Here is a 13,441-nt window from a genome sequence, read left to right as displayed (position 1 = left end):
TGAAATAATTAGTGAAATGTCTATTTTTATGAGGTTACAAGTTATTTAGTCTAAAGTCTAATCTTTTTTTAGTGATAAAAACATCGTTGAAAAGTTATCAAAAAAGTTACCAGCAATGGCAGCTGATGGTAGTGAGGTGAACAAATAAGTGATACAAGTACAAATATGTTAGTTAAACAGGTGAGTAACACATGTACAAATAGATCATATTTGAACACATAAATAGATAGTTAAACATATAGATAATACATGTACAAATAAATAACATTTGAATAAAAAGACAAATAGATTTCCTTTTGGTCAAAAAATATTTAAACTTAGGTCTATTAACCCAACAATTTCACTAAAAAAACAAACACCAAAAGAACACAGTTCAAAAACATATATGCATACCAAGTAAACATTACCCACACAAAGCTACTAAGATAAAAATAAAGATGCATCAATCAAATTTTAAAAATAAGCAACTCAATGTGCTTACATGTTTTCCGTTGTGTTTTTTTTTTTTTTTTTGTTTGCCCTTCCCAATTTCAAGCAAGCCACGTACTTTGGCACTACCTACCAAGACCCTTCAGCACCCACAGTTGGATTCTGAAATGCAGAAAAATTCCAGAAAGTCTTCAACGCGTAGGGCTGAGAAATTGTCACACCCTCTTCCGTGATTTTTGCTATCTGCAATTTCCAGGTATCAGATTATGTTAGATAGAATGTTCAAAAATTGCCACATCTTATAGCTCCTTTTCCCATTTTTAACAAGTTGAGCACTACAACACAATTGATATGAATAAGCCAACTAATAACTTTTCACCCCATAATGTTTCACATTAATAACTAGATTGCCCTCGGGTGAGCTACTTCCCAGTACAACCAATTCTGCAAGGAAATAGCCCCTTAACATAGATCTAGGGGTAAGGATGGTCCGGATTGGGATAAAACCAGGACCAATCCATTATCTATGGTTCTTGAAATATTAAAACCAATCCAATCCGTTTAAATCGTAAAACCAATCCGAACTAATCCATTTAAACACGGATTAGATCGATTTAGGACCACAGATTCACATAATCAAATAACAAAAAAAAAATATAAAACATTTTAATTTCATAAAAACATAAGCATAGCATCATATTAGTTCCACAATAGCAACATGTTTTTCCATAATAGCGACATACTGCTCTAGAATTTAAACAACTATAGATCCTCATCATAGAAAGGAAACAAATTTCACACTACTATCCCTAGATTAGACCACCTTATAATTAATTAGAACATCATAAACTATGGCCTTGTTTGGCATAAACTAAAAAAGTCAAAAAGTTATTAAAAAAAGTTAAAAAGTCAATACTATTCGAGGGTAGCTTGTGGGGAAAGCTACTAGAGCAAAAGTATTATTTTGCCCTTTGAATTCAACTACCCCAAAAGTCAAAAAGTTAAAAAGTCAAAAGAGTAAAATTGTCATTTTGATTTTACTACAATATTTTATTATATATCTTTTCATAAAAAGTTAAAAAGTTATCCCAAACATACATATTTTTTTCTCTATTTTTTTAACTAAAAAGTCAAAAAAATACACTTATATTTCAGTTATATATAGAACTCAACCCTACAAGGACCTGGCACTGCTACATAATAGTAACACAAATCAAAAACTTTACACTTGTATAGGGTAATCAGACAATTTAGATTTTGAGCTAATTTCAATGATATCAGACAGTTACAAAAAGAAAAAAACACACTAAAACAAATGATCCGTTTAATTTCATTGATTCGTGATATTCGCCTGATAAGTTCCTAAACTACAGCATATGCCACTGCAGCTCCCGCTGTCATGCAGAAACATGAAAATTGCCACAAATCAGTTTTAGGGCCTGATAACCCATGCCCATGCCTGAGCTTTAGGGGTCAAGACTGTAGATGCAACCCGGCCCAAGCTAAACTAGACACATTATTCTCATAGCAGTCTAATTAGAAAGACAATTAAGAAGAAAAAAATCAGAATCAATTTTCTGATTTTTTTTTTTTTTTTGAAAAAAAAGAAATTTATTTGACAAAACCAAAATAGCTCTTTTAATTTTCAAAAATTATATCTTCCCTCCAAAACAGGGAAAATTGCATGAAAATGATGCGCGTTTATGATTTTATAATTTTTCACCAAATTAGTTTTTTTTTTTTTTTTTTTTTTTCAGAAAATAGATTTTGAAAACCAAACCAAATAAAAGTGTCCGCAAAATTTGCTCAATGTTTCTTAAATATTTACGGATATCTGGAAGAAAAGTGTATAACTACCTAGAATGCAGAAGTTGATCAAACTTTCACAGGAACTACATGAAAAAAGAACAAATTACATGTTTCTTCAATTCACAACTCCCTTAGATCTTCATGAATGCAATGAAAATTTGAAGATTTTGACAGAATCAGAATCAATGAAAAATCTTGTTTCCCAATGATAAGAATGGTACAGGTAGATGACACGACTAACAATTAATCCAAATAAAAATTTCAGAAGTTCACAATTTGCAAGACAAGAAATGCAATCTGCAAATCTTCTTTACGTTAACATCTAAAAAATCCTTTTAGGAATAACTAGTTGAAAACCTGATAGCATGTCAAGCCTTAATCATATAATTGCACAAAACATGACATGTTAAATGGCACCATGGAAGACAAGAAGAAAAAGTCATCAAGTACATTTCATAGGAGTAAAAATAAATAAATACCTGAAGCTTGTTGATAGCAGACCTATCACGATAGAGGAGGACACGCATGCATTTCTCCAGCAACTTAACACCGTCTTCAAAACTCAAGTTCTCATGCCATTCATCACGGAGAATAGGCCTTGCAAGGTGATTTCCAAATCCAGTAGCCACATGATCATCCTCAAAATGAACACCAATCATATTAACCTGGACCGCATCTAAACAAATTATTCATATCCCAGGATGCACAAAGCTTATCCTTAACATTAAGCATCAAGAAAATGAATTGAGGATTACTGTTCCAAGATACTTCTGACCATTTTTCACTCCTCCGAGAACAAGTGAATTCCATAGGGGGTTGAACTTGTTGCGTCGATTGTACATCATCCGAGTCAAATAGTTGTGCACTTCTTTAGGCCCAAGTGAGTTCCCATCATCCCACATATTGTCATACAAACTGTACATTTTAACCACTCAGGAAAAAAAAAAGAGTAAGCAAGAATCTACAACCAACACGGGAGCACAACATCCTCCATATAGTGATAATAAATATAGAAAACACACCAAAATTAATAAATACAGAAGAACCAGAAAATTTTTTGCTTCCCAAGTCTTTATATAGGATCAGATGCTTACATAAGCTCATCAAGGTTGTGTAAAATCTCCTGGAAATCACTAATTTCTCCACTTGCACCAAGAAGAGAGTGTTTCCCAACAGGTTTCATTCGCTCCACACTCTTGTAACGCAGGGTAGACCCGTAGGAACCTGTAAATGGAAGCATAAATCACGTTAAATAGACAGAATTTAGAACTTTATCTCCAGTACAACAGGGATGCATCTGTTGGCCCAGATAGAAGAATGTATCACATGATCAGGAAAAAGAATTATCGATGCTGTCTCTACTACTACGAAAACTCGAAAGTGAATAGTCAAATCCCTGGTGTTCACTTCCAGTACATTACCCACTGTCTGCATCTAAAAAATCATACTCTTTCTTTCCAATAGATGTTGATACTAAAGAATTTGATGTCGAACTAAAAATCAACTCAATTTAATCAAGAAATAAATATATGTCATGCAAATTCAAGTAAGACAAAGAAGCTACCTCCCATATCAGCGGCCATGAGAATACCATCCTTATACTTGATGCCAATTACTGATGTACCGGTCACATATGGATAACTGTACCAAGAGTCATCAAGTAATGATTTCATACTCAACACCCCAAGAAATTAGGTAATCCATAACGTACGTCATACTCATGAATGTGAGCAATGTGCTATGCAACATCTATATATATACATTCGGGTTAATGTGGAAGCCCAGGTTCACTGGTTCCACCCCTGATGCCATGAGGTGTGAACATAACTAGTGACACCCTCCGATAATCTACCATGCAATACATTCTCATATTTCAGTAATCTATACCCATCCCCTTTTGGTTGCACAAATTCAACCATTCCATTTAGAATTTACTAATTCCAAAATCTAAGCAATCGTAAACTAGTTATTCAAAAACTTGTGTTGCTGTAAAAAAACAAAGGTTAAATCTCCCAATTATAGATTAGGTAATTCTTTAGTTTATAACAAATTGATCGATTTTAAAGTTTTGTTAAAAAAGTAAAACATAGTAGATTTTGGAAATTTACGAGCTATATAGAAGGGTTTTTTTTTTGGGGGATAAATAAGAGCTATATAGACGGTTATTATTAGGACTTTACAGACATAAGCAATACTTTGTCTCCAAAATGATGTAGAAGACGCAATTTAAAAATTGAATGCCTATAGACAGTTCCCAAAAGCAATAAGAAACCAACGAATCATCCATATATAGTCGGCTTGTTTGTATATATGTATAGATATATAGAGAGAGAAGGAGAAGACATACAGTGTTCTCTCTGATGCTGCTTCAGAGGTTATTAAGTTGCTGTTTGTAGCTTGATTATAGTCCACCAACTACATGCATACGTACATCAAAAACAATTTTTGTGAGTGATTATCAAATATAATAAAATCAAAAATTATAGACTCAAGTTCATTCAGAGATTTGATTTAATCCACAAAAATTGGGAACTTTTGCAGCAAAAAGCAAAGCAAAAAATTACCATATTTAATAAAATCTTTTTGTTGCTAACTGAATCCACACAATTTGCAATAAAGATTAGGGGATGAGACATTTATAAAGCAGTCCCCACCGCACCGTTTCTCTTCATTTATTTCTTATTGCGAAATTCTACATGTTTCTATAAAATCATTAAAGCCTTCTACGAATCTCTCATTTACACTAAATCGAAAAACCAATAAAACCAAACCATCGCGTTAGGTCTCATTTCAGTTCTCAACCAACAAAACCGAATGGCTTGATTCCACACCAAAATTTCTCCAAACACAACCGAACTGAACCACTAACAACCCTAAACACGGGTTCAGCAGTGAACTTTTGAGGCCCCAAATCATAGGGTTGTGATAAATTTTGTGCATTCAGCTTAGGTTTTCGGACCGGACCAAACCAAACAGCTTGGGCTTTCTGAAATTGTGAATTGAACTAACAAATCATTAAGGTAGGTTCAGATTAATAGGTTCGGGGCTTTAAATCAATAAGCAAATATACAAAACCCTAAAAATAGTTGGAAGCATATTATAATCTCCTAAAAATTACACAAGAACATAATAAGCTGAAAGTATATCTACCAAAAGCATGAAGATCTTCACAGCTTGCTTCTTGGAAAAGCTATGCCCACAACTGATTAGGGCTCATCATTTTTCAAATTAGGGGTTTTCAAATAAATTAATTAATAGATTTAAGTATACAAAAAAAAAGGGGTTCCGAAATTACCTTAGGGTGACGGATAGACATCGAATGAATGAAGTTAGAGACGTCGACGTCGATGTCGACGAAGAAGTGAACTGGAGAGAGAGAGAGAGAGAGAGAGAGAGACTGAGACCAACAGAGACAGAGAAGGGGGGCGGAGGAAGAAGGGAACTGGAGAGAGAGAGAGAGACTGAGACCAACAGAGGGGGGGGGGGGGGGGGGGTTGTGGATTCGGAGATAGTATATTAGGGCAGTTTGGGAAGATACTTTAAAAAAAAAAAAAAAAAAAAAGTCCGTTTCTTGATTTTTTAGTTTTTTTTGAGTAAAAAAATTAATTTTTTTATTCAAAATAATCGAGTTTTTTTTTTGTTAAAAGAGTTAAAAAGTCAAAAAATTAATTTTTTACTAACTTCTTAAAACACCACTAAAATTATAAATGGATAAATTACATTGACACCCGTGAAATTTATATTTATTATAGTTTTTCTTACTTTTTGAAAATTACATTTTTCTGCCTGTTTTAAAGTTTTATTACATATTGTTCCTTTTAGCAATTTAATTTTTTAAAATACTAATTTTGCCCTCACTGGGTAAATTACATTGACACCCCTCATATTTTAAAAATTACAATCCCCTCCCCAAAGTTTAAAGTAGCATTACCAATTTCCTCCTCGATTAGTATTTTGAAAAAAAAAATCATTGAAAAAAAATTAATTGGAAAAAAATTATTTGAAAATAAATTTTGTTAGTGAAATTTTTAAATTTCTATTTAAAAACCAACGTAAGATAAAAATTACACTGACACCCCTTGAGGTTTATATTTATTATACTTGAAAGATAAAAATTATATAAAAATGAAAATTATTTTTTATTTTTTATTTCTTAACCAAATTAATTTTTAATTTTTTAAAAAAAAATTCTAAAATTCAAACCATACATAGCTTAAAAATCTTTTGATAAGTCATTTCTTACGTTGGTAACTTATTTAATTATTTGTTAATTTTATAACATTTTTACCATTTGAGGCTTGTTTGGTAATCATTTCGTTTTCAATTTTCAATTTATATTTACAAAAATTTTAAAAACTATCATAAAAACTTGTTTGATAATTTTTTTGATTTATAAATGGTTGTCTCAGTTTATAAATTTGAGAAAAAAACGTAAATTCAAAAAATGAGTTTAGTTGGTTTTTAAACGGAAATTTTAAAATTTGACTAACAATTTTTTTTTAAAAATAATTTTTTTCCCAATCAATTTTTTTTTTTAATGAATTTTTTTTTTTTCAACTAATACTAATGGAAGGTGTAATTGGTAATGCTACTTTAAACTTTGGGGAGGGGATTGTAATTTCTAAAATGTGAGGAGTGTCAATCTAATTTACCCAGTGAGGGCAAAATTGGTATTTAAAAAACTTAAATTGTTGGAGGGAGCGATCTGTAATGAAACTTTAAATCTCAAAGAAGGGAATGTAATTTCCAAAATGTGAGGGGGAAACTATAATAAATATAAACTTCAGGAATGTTAATTTAATTTACCGATTATAAATTGTAAATTAAATGACGTTTAGTGGATTGACGGCTAAGTTTTGGATAGGGTTCCATAAAATATTGCCTAATTCGTTAAAGCGTATCGATTCGTATTAATTCGTACTGCTTTAATCGTTAATTGCGATTTAAATTTTAAAATTTATAATTCGCTAATCAAATCGCTCTATTCTGTTATAGTTAATACATATATATTTTTTAACTTTCAATGAAATATTAATGTAAAAATGAGTGTGAGAGAGATTTAAGATATGAAATTATTACAAATTAGTGATTATATATATGAAACATATTATGTAAAAAAAATTTGTGTTACATATCAAAAAAATATTATACAAATTAGTGTTATATATTATGTAAATGTATGATAATTAGTTAGAATATTCTTCAATCTGTCAATCCGCCCAAATCGCAATTTCTCAATCTGCTAATCTGCTAACCCACCATTCGATTTGTAATTTTACTCTTAAACCGCCCAAATCGCACCGCGCACAACCTTAATTTTTGATATGAAAGAAGATTGAAAAATATTCTAATCAAGTGCTTGTTTGGGATCCCAAAAAAATCTAAAAAGCCAAAAAAATACTAAAAAGGCAAAAAAATCATGTGGTGTTGTTTGGGATAAACTAAATAAGTGCACTTTTTGACTTTTTATAAAATATGGGTTGGTGAGAGGGAGATTTATGATCTGGCTTTAGGCCATGGTAGAAACCGGACAGAAAGAGAGCCGAGCTTGTTTAGGCCGAGCTAACTTGGGCCTGTTCAGAGTTGGCTTTGCTCAGTCGAGGCCCAGGTCCCATGTTTGGACCGAGCTAACTTGGCTGTGACGGTCGTCTGCTAACCCGGGTTTTGTGGGGGCATGTTTAGCTCGGTGTTAAGGTTTTCTAAGTATCGGTTTTACCTGTCTAGAGCTCGGTCTTGCCGAAGTGCTACTACGCTCGCTTGTAATAGATCTCAGCGAGCAACGCCCTCGGACGCGTTAGGAAGCACGGTCGTATAAGGCCTGGTGATAACGCCGAGCTGCCCTGTGCCCGCTAATGTTGTCTAGCGGTTTGATTAGGTGGTGTTAGCTGGATTTGTGCTAACAGATGAGAGAGCAGTGTGACAACCCTCACCGCTGATTACTGCTAAACTGTGACTGAACATGATAAGTAACTGATTATGATGAAATCCTAAACTAATTGCATGAATGTGTTATGTTAAATGCATTTATATCTGTTTGTCATTGATTTATCTGTTCATGTTTTAAGTTTCGAACTGTAAATTGAAGGCCTTATCGGCAGTCGAATCCTAAACTGATTAGTGTTTTGTGTTAATTAGAATTAATGTGATTTTATGGTATGTTTAATTGAAATTTGATTTGGTATGATTAAATTAGATTAAATGAAGTTAAAATGCATCAACTTGAGTTATTTACCAAAATGCCACTTAGTGGACTATTTCTTGAGCCTTTTATTTGATTTATACTTGTTAGCATCATCATAACATTTCTTTAGCCATTTCTTGAGCCAAACCGACTAGAGAGAGAGAGAGAGAGAGAGAGTTAGGAGAGCTTTGGTTTCAACAAGATTTGCTTGGAAAATTAGAAGAATTGAAGAGTAGATTGCATAATTGAGCTTGTAGACTTGAAATTGAGGACATAAGGCAGGATATTCATCTTCTTGATTATGAATTCTAGTTGTACCTTGCATGGTTAATGAGTCTTTAGTGATCTAAGTCTAGAATTGGTTCTAACATGTTGAATTAAAGCTTAAATTATGCATGCATGTATACATTGTTGAATTTTGAGGTTGTTTTCTTAGAATCCTCACATGCACGTCCATATTTGGGTTATAGTTCATGAATTCATCATGTTTTGGAAGGATTGACTCATTTGTTCTTGTATTAGAAGCTTTGAAGTTGATTAAACACTTGCATGTCTTATGTTCATCATGTTCTTGATGTTTATTTGAAAATGATGTTCAATTAACTTACCTTTGGGCTTTGATTCTGCAAATTGATCTTCGAAACATGTCATATTATGAGTTTTAAAGTGTTTTCCAGAAAATTAGCCCAAAATGATCGAATTTGATACTTTAAATGTTGAGTTTCATGCTTGGAGACAAATCTGAAAATTTCAGATTTTGGATCCACGCTCGAGCAAGGAACTTCACGCTCGAGCGTACACTCTGAGTTCATGCAGTCCGCTCGAGCGAGTAAAGTAATGCTCGAGCGTGAAATGCATGTATCCAGTACTTTGCATGTGTTTACAGTCCGCTCGCGCGAGGGAATGCACGCTCAAGTGAGGACTTGTGTCTCACGCTTGAGCGGGGGTCGAGCGCCAGTCGAGCGTGAATTTCATGCATCCAGTACTTTTATAGTCCGCTCGAGCGAGGAAAGTCACGCTCGAGCGGAGATCCTTTGTCTGCATGTCCGCTCGAGCGTAGAAAGCCACGCTCGAGCGAGACCCCTGTTTTCTGAAAATTTTGAAAAGTGTTTTAAAGTGCATCTTTGCATAATTATTTCATCCTAGGCATTCTTAGGCCTAGTTTAAGGCATCTTAATGAGGATATTGATGTACAACCACACCAAGTCAAGATAGGGACTAAGTCATTGATCCCCAAGTGTGCAACTTAGTGTGTGTTCATTCTGTAACTATGTTGGGTTGGCATTCGAGGATGCTCACTAGTCTATCTGTAACCCAGAACTCTGTGAGTAACAATGTTGTAAAGATATATTCAATCATGAATATTTTTTGAATGATTAACTATACTGCTTTCTGAAATGATATTTCTTACTGAATAAATGTTTGTCCTATTTGCGAACTGTATTTGTGGCATCCATAGCAATTTACTGTACTGTACTGGTACTGTCACAGAGATCTCTGTCGGTTCCCATGTTTGGAACCACTACTGTTTACTGATATGATGGCCATCAGCTGACTGTTCGGTCTGTTAAGACCTACTGCATTGTTTGCTATTGGATGTACTACTTATGACTGCTATGATTGAATAACTAATATACTGTTCAAATGATTGTTTTAAATACTGAAAGGACATTCATTCCTGACCCTTTTACGCATATGTTATTCACTGGACTTTAACTTACTGTTTATATATATATGTAGGTGTCCAGGCACCGGATCGGAGCTAGGAGCGTTGGGTTAAACTCCCTTTTTGTCAAGCCAACCAACGTGCCTCACTGCGAGGTTCCAAATGTGTTCAAGCTTACGCTTTTTGGGTGTCTCAGTTCACCCTTCTGTCTCTGTTTTGTAATACTGTATAGACTTGTACTGTACTGTTCTAATGGGGATTAGGTTCTTGTCCTAGATGATTGTATATGTATGTTTATACTGTTTTGATTCTGAATGTGAATATGTATGAAAAGTCTTTTTGCATACAGACTGTCACAGCTCATTGGACATCTTTTACTACTGTTTTGGCTTCCGCCAGCCCCTGTACTCTGTATTACTGTCCTTACTGTTAAGTAGGCCTTCGGTAGTTACGGATTATTGGCCGGTTACGGTGCTAAACCCATAAGAGCGGGTTTGGGTCGTGACAAGCAGCTCCACGTGTCAATAGGCTAATGGATGCAGAGTTGGGCGCAGAAAGTATAAAAGCAAGACTGCGCCCCCCATGCTGATGATGGAACATCATTTGGTGAGATATAATTTGACATCTCTCTCTCTCTATCTTTCTGTCTCTTTAAGTGTGTGCTAACTTGACCGTCGGAGGGGTTATCTGGCAACACACCACCGGGTAGCTCACCGCCGTTGTATTCTCAGGTTGATCGGATAGACACGGAGGTTGGACGAAAGGAGTACGAACAGCGACGGATATTTCCTCCCCGTACAATTGGCGCCGTCTGTAGAAAGGTTCAATAGACAAAACCTTGTCTTCCAAGCTCATCCGATCGCCTTCAATGGCGAACAACGACGAAATAACGTTGTCTGCCATTGACGGTGTTACCCCGGAATCAACCAGACGGAGAGACGGACTCCCCGCCGTTCAGAACATAGCGGACCTGGAAACTTCCCCAGGAGGACTTCCGAGAGATGCACGAGATAAGCGTTCCAGAAGTTTTGGTCGCTCACGGAACCCAGACGGACACTGGCGGCAAAGAGAATCACATGCTCGACGTCTGGAGCACAAGTTAAGGGACCAAGACACCGTCATCCAGAGAATGGTGGCAGAGATAGAAGCTCTCAAACGCCAGGTCAAAGGGAAAGGTGTTACTGGAGTGGGAGACCATAGTGAGGGCACCCAACCCCGCCATTCAGGAAGCCAGAGCCAGCGGTGCACTCCATCCCTTTCTATCACTACAAGCTATAGGGGTGGAGACTTAGACACGCTTGTAGAGAAGTCTAGCGCGCAAGACAGTACCTACCATCCCTCGCGTCCGTCAACCACTTCGGGATATTCTTACTCCGTCCGTTCAGAGGACTTGAGGGATGTCCTGAAAGAGCGAGCTCGCCGATGGGAGGCCGAAAGGGTGCCAGCGTTCCAGCGGTTATCTTATGGAGGTCATCATAGTGAGGAGGTTATGATGCCGCCGCCCCATTTGACCGTACCAGTTCCTTTGGACACCGACTTGGCGAGACTGAACGCCTCCCCCTTCTCCCTTGAAATAGAAACCACGCCGCTCCCAGCCGGCTTTTATCAGCCCAAGTTTACACTTTATGACGGCAAGAGCGATCCGTACATGCATGTAAACCACTTCCGGCAGGTCATGGTCGGACACAGGCATAATGATGCTCTTATGTGCCTTATTTTCCCATCCAGCTTGGGCGAACTGGGCTTGAAATGGTTTGAGAGACTCCCGGAAAAGAGCATTGAGAGGTGGCAACAGTTGGCGAAAGCATTCGTGACTCGTTTCAAAACCAACACCAAAACACCAAAGGAAGTGGACCACCTTCTAAGTGTCAAGATGAAGTCGAGTGACACCTTCAAGGCATACAACTCAAGGTACTGGGAAACCTTCAACGAAATCCTAGATTGCCTGATTAACCTGGCAATCACCCAATATAAGCATTGTCTCCCAGTCGGGCGTAGGCTGAGGGACTCGCTTACAATGAACCAGTTGACGTCGATGGGGCAACTAATGCAGCGCATCAATGAGCACCTTCGCGTAGAGGATGATGAGGCGGCATCCACTATGAAGACAAATCCGGTGGTAATAGACAAAAAGGTGGCTGGCAAGGTACACGCGGTCAGACAGGAGACTAACCGTCCAAATGATCGCGCCGAGGAATCTGACCGTAGAACAAATCATCGAAACCGGGGTAGAGGTCGCTGCAATGACCGAGCAGAATATCCCTGCGATGACGCAACTGATGCCAACAGAAGGCTGAACGCCCGGACAGACATCACCACGGTATTTAAAATTCTAATCTATCGCATACTTAGTGAAATCCGTGATGAGGATTACGTCCGGTTTCCTGCTAAGTTGGGCGATGCGCAAAAGGGCTTCAATCCGCGGTACCGCTGCACTTATCATAGGGAGCGAGGACATCGGATAAAGGATTGTTTACCTTTGAAGCAACATTTTGAGGAGTTAGTCACTGCCAACCACTTAGACCTTTACATTGATGGGGGCGTCAAAGCCGTGCATCCTGCCCTAGTTGATCTGAATGGTTTGGATAACTTAGAGGCGCCCTCTCAAGGAGTGGTCAATGTGATCCACGGCATAGTGGAGTTGGCGCGTGTGTGCGAGCTCCGAGGAATGATCAAAAAGGCAGAACATATGAGGGAAGTTTTGTCAGTCCAGCTCGCGGTCAAAAAGGGAAAGACCGAGGAGAAATACGTGATTAGTTTCTCAACTAGGGACCTAGAGCGCATTCAAACGCCACACAACGACGCCCTAGTGGTCACTCTCCGCGTCAGAGAGTTCGATGTCAAGCGCATCTTGATTAACCAAGGAAGCTCGGTTGAGATTATGTACTACGATGCGTTCAAGCAACTCAAACTCCAGGATACAGACTTGGCTCCGGCAACTTCGCCACTGTAGACGCGCCCTTGGGCCTCACTACAGTTCAGACTCAATTTGAGTCACGATCTTGTATCTAATCTCGCGGAGTGCAATGCAAGACCGATGAATCATCAAAGAGTCTAAATCCGGCAAATCGTTTTTGAAAACAAATTTTTTGAAAGAAGTGCCAAATATGGACTGCTTTGCCAGATATAAAGTCGCCACCTAAATATTTTATTTTTGGAAAAATTTAGGAAACCCTGACTCGGTGCCTAAGGCCACGTGTCCGTCATCACCAAAGTTGCCTCAGCTCGGGAACTTGGGTACGATTGGGGAAGGTCACTTCGTGAGCACCCCCACTCGCCCGATCAAAGATCGGCCTCTACTAACCATGATATCTAGTTTTGAAAACATTATGTGTTCTTATTCCGATTATTAGCCT

General features: G+C 37.1%; 1 protein-coding gene across 1 annotated transcript; it reads right to left on the bottom strand.

The window, feature by feature from the left end:
- Positions 1–267: 267 nt before the first annotated feature.
- Positions 268–5,747, bottom strand: LOC114319179 (proteasome subunit beta type-4). Its single transcript, XM_082897510.1, has 7 exons — positions 5,534–5,747; positions 4,586–4,653; positions 3,803–3,879; positions 3,333–3,462; positions 2,994–3,153; positions 2,718–2,903; positions 268–672 (listed from the first exon to the last, which is right to left on the bottom strand). The coding sequence occupies exons 1-7, from the start codon at positions 5,552–5,554 to the stop codon at positions 559–561; spliced, it is 756 nt and encodes a 251-aa protein (XP_082753636.1). The 5' UTR covers positions 5,555–5,747; the 3' UTR covers positions 268–558.
- Positions 5,748–13,441: the final 7,694 nt, after the last annotated feature.

This window comes from Camellia sinensis, chromosome 12 (genome assembly GCF_055761805.1).
Source record: "Camellia sinensis isolate YWXY chromosome 12, ASM5576180v1, whole genome shotgun sequence".
NCBI classification, from domain to species: Eukaryota; Viridiplantae; Streptophyta; class Magnoliopsida; order Ericales; family Theaceae; genus Camellia; species Camellia sinensis.
Note: the sequence above shows the minus strand (reverse complement) of the source record. Positions and strands in the feature narration are given on the sequence as shown.